This window comes from Stegastes partitus, unplaced genomic scaffold (genome assembly GCF_000690725.1).
Source record: "Stegastes partitus isolate 25-593 unplaced genomic scaffold, Stegastes_partitus-1.0.2 Scaffold393, whole genome shotgun sequence".
Taxonomy (NCBI): domain Eukaryota; kingdom Metazoa; phylum Chordata; class Actinopteri; family Pomacentridae; genus Stegastes; species Stegastes partitus.
In genome coordinates this window covers 426,044-435,964 of record NW_007578124.1, presented here as the reverse complement: position 1 = coordinate 435,964, position 9,921 = coordinate 426,044, and the positions used below count along the sequence as shown (strand labels likewise).

Here is a 9,921-nt window from a genome sequence, read left to right as displayed (position 1 = left end):
TTTGCTGTGTACTAAAAAAACGAAACAGAAAAAAGTCAAATCCAGAAGGCTTTAGAGTAGTAAAGAATGTTTTTATTTATTAAATACAAAAAAGTCCAGAACAGTGATGACTAAAATAGAACAATAGAAAAGGCACAATAATTTACTCAAAAATCACACTGTGCCATGAAAAATAAAACTGTCTCCGTTCTTCTACTGTGGCTGAAAATAGATGATCTTCTTCCTGACATGACTCCAATGTGTTGTACACTTGAGAGATCCCGTGGCAGTGTAATGGCTTGGCATGAGGAGCAGTGTTGAGGTCAACTTTTCCCTGTAGCATCAAAATGAAGGCCTGCATAACAGACACATATAAAAACAGATATTATAAAATGAAAGCCAACACACATGGTTTGGTTTTGACCAGTTAGAGTCACAGATATGCTGCAGACACACCGAGTATACAAACAGACAGCAAGGAAGTGAAATTTGCTGCAGAGATCTGACAGGTTTCTACAGATGTTTCCCTCACTGACAACACTGAAAATCAAGCTGCCCACAGCATCTGTTTTACTGTGAGGGAAACTAAAAGGAAATCAGTATTTACTAGCCACTCAAATGAAATGATTTCACACAGCGAATGAGTTTCATAACACAGAAGGACACACTTGTCTCACTCAAAACGCATCAAAGAATTCTAACCTGTACTTTAGCTACTTGTCAGACTTTTCCCATAAAACCTTTCAGAAAATAACAACAACTGCATGTGCTGTTGTGTGGGATATACAATCATGTGTGGCATACATACCAATGAATACAGTGGTTTCACAAGAAGGAGCAGACCTTCTGCGGTCTGAAGGGGTTGGTGCTGGAGGACACACCGGTGAGCAGAGGGTCCTGCAAGGCATTCTGCATGCAAAACTGTTGTAGGTCTGCAGCCGCCTGAGAAACCTGGTGATGCAACAGAAAGGAAAATGCACATGAGCTCACACAGGCTTTTCTCACGCAGGTGGGTTACAGCGGCACTCGGCCAGGCTTAGACATGGAGTCTTACAGTTGTGTGCTGTCTTCATTTTAAGTCCTCAAATAACAGAATCATGACGATCACGAGGATGAATAGCAGTTCGGAAATTAAAGGACGCATTATTTAACCTGAAATCATCCCAGAAATGAACACCTGCGGTCTCAAATGCTAAACTAGAAATGCAGGTAAACTTCTAAAATAGACCATCTTCATATACAGTGCTTAAAAATGTATCAGACCAGCTGTCTACCTTGTTAAGCACCGTGTATATATGGATGATCCAGCATGATGAAGGGTTTTAACGCCACTCAGCTCTCCACGTTTCACCGCTTTGAACAGGAATGAGGAATTTCAAACTGAATCCACCTTTTTATAGCCAAACCTGAGCAGCTCACTGGGCTTCTCTGAGAAAACTAATCAAGCATCACATTCAACCACTAAAACTAATGTTTCTGTTCAGGAATGCAGGTAAATAACTATAATCTATTTACTATTTTTTTTCTTTTTTATTGTAAAATTTATGGATAACAACAATAATAATTATATTTAATCATTAAAAACATCATTTAGGTTAAAGATCTTCTACATACTGGTGTATGAACCATTACAGGAACATGAGAGATGGTTGTGATGTTAATTTAGAGCAGCTGTGGCATAAACCTGACACTGGGTGGAGTTTTATTGATTTGTTTATCACTGTATGAGGAAGTAGAAGTGAACCTAACACTGCATCCTTTGTTTACAGTGTTTAAAACAAAAAAAAGTACAGCTGAACTCTTTCAACGTTTGAATAACCAAAACTATGCCAACATGATGATCTACTGGGTTTAATTATGCTGGTTGAAACATCCACACAGGCATCGGTTTACTTGTTTTTTTTCACCTCAGCAAGTTCCCAAAGTTTTTAAAATTATTTTTTTAAACAAAGTAAAATGTGAGCAATAATTTACACGAATTAAACTGAGAAGTGGAGCTGATTTAAACAATGAGACAGATATTAAATCTGAGCTCTCCACCAGCCTGATGCTCATTAGTATTGTTGTACTTTTCTAAGTTAGCATACGGAGCTACAAGTCACCCCCTCCTGTCGGTGATTTAAACCCCCGGTAGCGGCAGATAGCTGGACATGTCGACGCTATCTGCTCTTACTTGAATTCTGAGTGATTATTAACCCCATTACACGACTTTAACAGTTCCCCTCCGGTCCAAACAACGCCCTGCTCCGCCTGTTGACTGTCGGCTAACACGCCGTTAGCCTCCGGCGGCGGCTAGCGTCGTTAGCGGATCGGGGTCGAGCTTTCTCCCGTTATTTGGGCGGAAAAAAGCAACGCCGCGGTGGGTTACCTTCACTCTGTTTATGCTCGCCTCGAAACGCAGCTGCTGCACCACCTTCTTCATGGCCACCAGGTTGGAGGAGCCCGACATTGTCGCTGTGTTTCTGGGTGAACGGTAGGCGCGGGGTTCGGTGGGCCGGTGGGAGGGAGGCTGTCGGCTGGATGCGGAGACAAAAGCGCAGATGATGACATCCGGATTCCGGCTGTTCGCACGAGCGGCTGCAACCCCCTCCGGAGCCCGGCAGGGGGCGCGCGACTACACAGAACAGCAGGCGTGTAATTTGGAAAAAAACTCTTTATTAAAACATACAGATCCTTATCAATCTAACGTCAATATAAACTTTAATTAAAATGTACACTTACTGTAAACATTTAAATTACTTTCATACATAATCGATATTCAGGAATATGTTTAAATTAGATGCACCTTCCCTCAACGTAGCTTAAAATCTGTACTGTCAGTGTTGATCCGTTCATTGGGAGAGAAAACAAACGAACGACGGCATTAAAGTGCTTCCTTGTTTGATCAGCTTTGGTGAATGATTTGTGCGAAGATTGTTCATTAGCGCTGATGGAGTTCAGCCATGGATCGAAGCTAAAGTCCAATGCAGTGACAAAAAACAACATTTAAAAAAAGGCACTGGTGGTTCTCTAAGTGAGGCTGTTCTCATCTTCCCCCAAAGAGAAGATACTCAGTCTGTGTTTTGACTTGAGCCGAGTTTCTCCGTCGTCGATGCTGCTGGACTCCTGCCAGCGTCCTCGATTTGAGTGTCTGGAGGAACTGAGGAGGGAAAAGAGAAGATGGATGATTAATGAGTGACACACTTTGAGCAATGAACTCAATCATACACTAGTCTGGCTGAGCGCTTTATTAGTCTGCCGTATGGAGATCGAGGGAAAAAAAATCTAATGTCTTTAAACCAAATCATAATGGAAGCAGCTTCATGTTCCCTGGAAGCAGTGACGTGTTTCAGTGGAACATTTGTACACCAAGAGGCAAGAACTGTGATTAAAATAGCAAATGTACTGAAAAATCTAATATTTTCTTATACCAAATATTTGGCAAAACTTTCAATTTTCAGTGTAAAAGCGTGCAAGCCCAGAGCAGTTCCTGTTTTCCATTGTGAAGGGGATTAAATGGTGATAACAGGTACATAAAGGAAGGGAAGGAGAACGGTGCACAACATGCTAATCCACAGTCTACATCCAGCTGGTGTGACTACTCCTACACGGACATGAAATACATTTATAGTTCTGAAGAATCCCTTCAGATCTTGGAGCATTCCTACTAAAATAACTCTTAACAAATCAAATTTCAAGCAGAAAACACAGAATGCAGCAGCGACTTGGATGATACCTGCTGTCTGGTCTGAGGCGGAGTGTCCGGTAGAGTTCAGCCGTGGATGGCACAGCAGCACTTTGTGAAGGTTTGGGAGTGGAGAACGTAGTGTAGGCTGATGATTTGGCCGGCTGAGCTTTCACCGAAGACATCCTGATCTCCGGCTCACTTCCTGTAACGCAGCGGATCATAAAATTAATATCAGTGACAATAGTGTCGGTTTTGCATCAAATCTTTGAAGACAAGCGATTTGTTTTTTGATTGGATCTTCAGTTGCAGTGAAAGTGTTTTTTTAAATATTTCTTACTTTTCAAAGTACCCTTCATCTACACATGATGTAGAAAGCTCTTAGAGATGAAGGATTTGTAGTCTAACCCTCAGTTTGTGCTTTCATGTCTCCAGGCATCATGTAGAAAGTGAAAACGAATGTACAGTGTTGAACAAAGTAAGTAGACCACCTGTCTAATGTGTTCAGCACTGTGTGTTGGCTGAGCAGCTCACTGGGTTTCTCTGAGGAGTCAGAAACTCATCAAGCGTCACATTCAGCCACTAACACTAATGTTTCTGTTCAGGAATGCAAGTAAATAACTATAATCTGACATCTGAAGCAAGACATAATAATGAGCGTTACTATTTTTTTAGGTTTTTTTTGGTAAAACTGTCAATTAGAAACTTCATAGATAACAATAATAATTATATTTTAGCATTAAAAACATCACTCTGGTCAAAGAGCTTCTACATACTGGTGTATGAACCATTACAGAGACATAAGACATGATGCAGGTAATTATTTACCAATGCTGTTAATTCAGGGCATAAACCTGACATTGGGGGGAGGTCTAATAGATTTGATAAACACTGTATGACCTAGGTCAGTCCTACAATTTTCCTTGTGCGCCATATGAGACACACTGTGAATTATGTGTGATTGAAAAAGCTTTGTTTGTTTCATAAAAGTTTTACTGAAGTTACACCGACTTACTAATGGATAAGGCACTTTGAGCGTCAGATGAGGAACATCTCCTTCGGTGCGAAAACGGAGTCATGTTCAAAAACTGATTTTTGAGCCAAGAAGCACGATCTTCTTCAAAGGCCTTTTTCTGCGGAGTTCAAAAAAATTAAAATAAATGAAATGCAATGACAACCCTCACAGTATGTGTTTAATTCAACTGTGGTGTCGAGTAGGAAGACTTGAGCACCTCCCGTCCCAGGCGGATAGCAGCCTCTGTGAAGTTCTTCCTCTCCCGCTCAAAGTTTCTCTTCTGTTCCTCAAAGAGCCTCCATTCCTCTTTGAGACGCTCCTTCTCCTCCAGCGTGTAGCAGTCGTTGAGCAGAGCGGCCGTCTCATCGTCAAACGATGTGTTGAGTTGTTGCTGCAAAAGCAGACAGTTAGTTTCATATTTAAGTATTCTTTATCATCTCCAAGTCATTTTAATAACAGAAGGGTTTATTGATCTGAACTACAGTTTCAGTTCTGAGGAGTCTCTTATGTCGGTGTGAACTCTGCAACTTCTTTTTTTTGACATGAGACCATTTGTCAAAGGAGCCGGTACTGACCTGGAGGAGCTGCTGTTGTGCATGAATGAACTCTTTGCACTGCTGGACTTCACATCTCATTCTCTCCATCTCGTCCTCGTGGGCTTCCAGCGGTATCACCTCTTTATTGGACTCCAGCTGATTCTGCGCTTGTGAGGCTTTGCAAAGAAAAAAACACTGTTGATACGCTGATAATCCTGGTTTGTTTCAAGACTTAATATGTAAATGCTATCGCGGAACAGACACGGATTTTTTCCAGATTTTGATAACCTTAGTTCCAGTGATTCGTGTCAAAGACAGATTTTACGGATCAAATGTCCAGGGTATACAACTTGACCCCTGAAGTTATGTTTGCAGTATTTCATGATAAGTGAGAGTGCTGCATGTACCTTGGCTGTCTAATTTCTCCACGTGGTTCCTCAGTTTCCTCCACTGCTGGCGGATGCTGTTGGTGAGCTGCTCCCGAGCGTGCTCACAGTACTGGTCCAGGGATTCCCTGCTGGTGTCACCCGCCTTCTCCTCCCCGTCCAGGTCAGCCTGTAGCAACACAACTACTTTTAATATTTCATCTTTCCTCATCCGACACATATGAATTTGATGTAAACATGTTAAATCATATTATGCATTTGGTCAGTTGTCTGTCCGTCAGAAAACCAGCAGCAGCGTTCTCATGAACCCATCCTCCAGGTTTATGTATGTGTGTGATTCACACACCTGCTCCTGGCTGTCGTCGGCTGTGGCTCCTCTGGCAGAAGGCTGGCGTGGACTTAGGATGTGCATCATCTCTTTCTTCATCTGCTGGAGGACTTTCTTAAGCTCAGCGTTCTCCAGCATCAAGGACCTCTGACTGGCCTCGTAGTCACTGAGCAGGGACTTGTACATGTCGCCCTCGTGGCTGCAGACAAACAGCAGTTTACAAATGCATTCCTGTAATTGTTTCCATGTTTAACAGATGACAAGGTGGCTTAATAATACCTGGATGATGCTTTTGTCGTCTTCCAGTGCCTCCTTTTTCCATCTGACCGGCCCAAACAATTAAGGACATCGATAGCTGTTTGGAAAGCAAAAACTTAATTGAATTCTTCTGAAATGAAGCATACCAAGTTTCACTAAAGACCGGAGCCTTTACCTAGTTTCTTGTCCTTCCTGTCAACCAGCAGCTGGCTGAGGCGCTCCTTGAGCTTGGCAGCTTCTCTCTCCTTTCTCTTGGCATCGTGACTGTATTGTGAGGCACGGCTAGCGATGACACTCTGGAGCTTCTGAACCTGTCAAGAATGAGTGAACAGTTTGTCAGCTTCTCACATATGATTTGTAAATGCAATTATAGCATAAAAGGAAGCTCCACCTCACCTCATCTTTTTCTGTTTTTAAGCAGCTCTGCAGAGTTTTAATTTTGAGTTGTAGCTGCCTCTCCGTCTCATGTAGGCCCGACTTCTCCCTTATGGACAGCTCCAGTTGATCCTGAAAGGAAATATACATCATATAAGCAATCAGTTCAGGGTTAATGCCGCATGAATGGAGTCCCAAAGAGCCTGCCCCCATCCTACATCTGCAAAGTTCTGTTTTAGGATTTAATACAACTGACTTGCATTATATGACTACAGTCGGACTCAGATGTATGTGGGCCAGTTTGTCGTTTTAAATTATTTATCAAGACGCTAGGAAATGTTATTGCTGTAATTTAAATAACCTTAATTTCCTCATCAGTAGGGTTATAAAAAAAGGTTTGCTATGCCTTGCAAGTCATACAAAGCAGGGAGACTTCCCAGCAGAGCACTTTGCAAGGTTTGTCATGAGGTCTTTGAAGTTTAGCAGTCATGTCTTGTGAAAGATTGCAGAGGGTCACTATGTAAGATAAGATAAGATATGCCTTTATTTATCTCACAGTGGAGAAATTCACTATGTGCATGACTGTGTTTACGTTTCCTCCCTCTAGTGGTTGAAAATATGTTACTGCACCTTGACTCCAGGACATAAACTGTATACTAAAGTCTGTAGGTACACACAGGTGGACCCATGAGAAAGATTTTCAACTCCAACTAAAAAAGGAAAGAGACTGTCGATCCTACATGCCTTGAGTCTGGAGTTGCTCATCTGCACATGCTCCAAGGTGCTGGATTTCCTCAGCTGTTCTCTCTCCAGCTCCTCTAAATTGCACATATTTCGCCTGTGGATCTGCAGCAGCTCGTACATGGCATTCAGAGCCGGCACCGTGTTCAGGCTGGCGCCCCCTGGTTGGATGGCCTCGATGCACGTGGAGGAGAGGCCCAGAGAGGCGAGCTCCTGTGAATCAAAGAGGACTTTAGTGCATCACATTATGTCTAGAGAAAATAAAAAGGTTGAGTATACGTCACACACACTGCACAAAAAGAGCCTTAACAAGGACACAAATGTCAAGATGTAGCATCAGTTTGAAAGTTAAGGCCTTAACTGTATGAGTGGAAAAAAACAAAACAAAGCCATAAACCTCTGGGCGTTTCCGTACCTGATTGACGTATGAAACGCACTGAGGAATATTGTCCTCTGTGCAAAAGGCACTTATCATGCTGTAGGAGCTTTTGGCCAAGGGAAAAGAGAACATTGACACGAGGTTGTTCCGTCTCGAGGGCGACATCGTCCCATGCGATATGCTCGAGATCTCGTAGTTTTCTGAAAACAGAGAAAAATACAGCAAACTGTATGCAAATCACATCCACCGTTCCTTCTGCCGCTGAGAGGCTTGAATTAGGTTGCTGCTGCTCTAAACGAGAACAAAAATGTGGGTCACCTCTAGCAGGTCCCAAAATAAGCACAGCTGATGGGTCTTTCTATTCTTGAAACACCAAACGCGGGAGAGAAAATTACCCATGGATGTCTCAGTCGTCCACCACTCTCCCATATCAGCGACGCATCAGGAGACGAGGATGTGAGGTCATGAGTTACCACCAGGGAGTCGGATTAGCAGCAGAGAGTCCTGCTGGAACAGAGCCCTGCAACGGAGCATCAAGTCATGAGACAGACCAGCAGCGCATAATCTGGGCCCACACAGGATTATCTGTCAGATGTGTGCCAGCGGGGGGTTAGATTGTGGTTTGAGAAGGCGCTCCGATTGGCTGCTGGCCTCTAAATTCCTGGGTAGTGAGAGGATCTCAGCCACAAGCCAAAAGGATTTGCGAAGATAAAAACGAGACGGTCCATTACAGTGGGACTGAATCAGAGAGCTGCATTCATGTGTGTGTGCTTTTTAAAAACACTTTTCTGCCTTTAGGACAATCCCATGATGTGAGAACGCTCTGGTGAGACAGGCTGGACCAGATGAGCCACTCCCACAACTTTAGCTGCTCCGTACTGTGTCAGGCACATTGTGCTGGTGAACAAAAGGGGCAAAACGCTGCATTTATGTTCGGTTAAGCCACGGATACAAGCTCGAGGACTGACAGTCAGCAGAAGTGCATTTTAACAAACTCTCCTCAGTGCTCTTGGGATAGAAAATAATAGAATATGATCTATTAGTCCCACAAAGGGAAATGTGCAGCGTCACAGCAGCAAAGTGACAGAAAGAAAAACCAGAAAACACAACTACAAACTAAAGAGGTGAGGTATGCACACTATATATGCAATATAAATAAGAAAATCAGAACACAAGGATACTAAAAACACAAAATGAAGACTATTTATATGAATGAACTGCACTGGGGATCCTTATCTAGTGAACCAGGAAACTTTTTTTTATTATCTCAGGCTACCCTGGCTGACAGATAAAGTCCAGGGTGTGCTGGTGTGAAGTGGCAGCTTGTTATCCAGCCTCTCTATAAGTTAGCATAAAACGAATGTAATGTTTGCTAACTTTAGCTTGTTTGCTAAACCGTTTGTAAAGCACATTTAAGGAGGAACATATTTAAACAAGCCATTTAACTGAGCACAAACCTTCCTGGCTGGCGGTGAATTTAACACCAGCTGACGGTGTTTTTCTGCCTACTTTAGTGCTCGGGAAGCTTTCTTGCTAACAGCTAAGCTAAGGTAACGCACCGTAAACACACTCACAGGTAGGACGACAAGTGGGTCAACCAGATCCGACGGTTGTCCGAGTTCGGTGCTGCTCCTGAAATCAGCAGAATCCTCCCTGGTCGAAAACACCTCCTCCGAGTCCAGTCTTCATCTTGTCACGGCTGTCAGACGCCTCACCGACCCGGACCTGAGCAGAACCACACCGACGCACCAGCACACCTCCCGTTTGTGTTTTTTGAAGCCGAGTCCTCTGAGCCGTCCGACCAAGCCGCTCTGTGATTGGACGCGGCGTTGTTAGGCAACCAGTACGTGAGCCGCGCATTGGACGTGAACGTTGTATGCAAATGAGGAGAGCTGTCAGGTGTCCTGCAGCACCGCGACGCTCCCACAGGTGAGTGTCACCTGTGCTGCTGCTGCTGCTACACGTCGCCTCGCTGTGCACAAGCACCTGACAGCTTCTTTAAAACGATTATTACTGAGGAATGGGCTCAGTAGCTGGTAAATAGTAGTGGTCGGTGTAAGTGTTTGTGGATAAAATATGAACTATGATAGACTCAAGATCAGTTTATTGGTTGACACATGAAAAAGGAATATGAGTGGCTGTAAGTAGCTCTCAATATTAAATGAAAAATCCTAACTTTCTCTAATAAAGGATGTTTAAAAAAAAAAACAGAATCAAGACAAAAATACACAAAGTAATGGTTATACAGTGTTTAACACAT

At 43.2% G+C, this 9,921-nt stretch overlaps 2 protein-coding genes across 3 annotated transcripts; both read right to left on the bottom strand.

Moving 5' to 3' along the window:
- Positions 1-50: 50 nt before the first annotated feature.
- LOC103359757 (guanine nucleotide-binding protein G(I)/G(S)/G(O) subunit gamma-5-like) lies at positions 51-5,873 on the bottom strand. Of its 2 annotated transcripts, XM_008285268.1 has the most exons (4): positions 5,867-5,873; positions 2,348-2,488; positions 788-930; positions 51-334 (listed from the first exon to the last, which is right to left on the bottom strand). In XM_008285268.1, exons 2-3 carry the CDS (start codon positions 2,426-2,428, stop codon positions 805-807), a joined length of 207 nt encoding a protein of 68 aa, XP_008283490.1. In that variant the 5' UTR covers positions 2,429-2,488; positions 5,867-5,873; the 3' UTR covers positions 51-334; positions 788-804. The 2 variants fall into 2 exon arrangements, with proteins under 2 accessions (XP_008283490.1, XP_008283491.1); XM_008285269.1 differs by lacking the exon at positions 5,867-5,873 and having other exon boundaries at positions 2,348-2,525.
- ssx2ipa (synovial sarcoma, X breakpoint 2 interacting protein a) lies at positions 2,618-9,399 on the bottom strand. Its single transcript, XM_008285270.1, has 14 exons — positions 9,236-9,399; positions 8,057-8,181; positions 7,698-7,861; positions 7,286-7,495; positions 6,563-6,673; positions 6,342-6,477; positions 6,188-6,263; positions 5,927-6,107; positions 5,602-5,749; positions 5,234-5,370; positions 4,876-5,049; positions 4,659-4,776; positions 3,695-3,848; positions 2,618-3,118 (listed from the first exon to the last, which is right to left on the bottom strand). The coding sequence occupies exons 2-14, from the start codon at positions 8,088-8,090 to the stop codon at positions 2,989-2,991; spliced, it is 1,773 nt and encodes a 590-aa protein (XP_008283492.1). The 5' UTR covers positions 8,091-8,181; positions 9,236-9,399; the 3' UTR covers positions 2,618-2,988.
- Between the last annotated feature and the right edge of the window lie 522 nt (positions 9,400-9,921).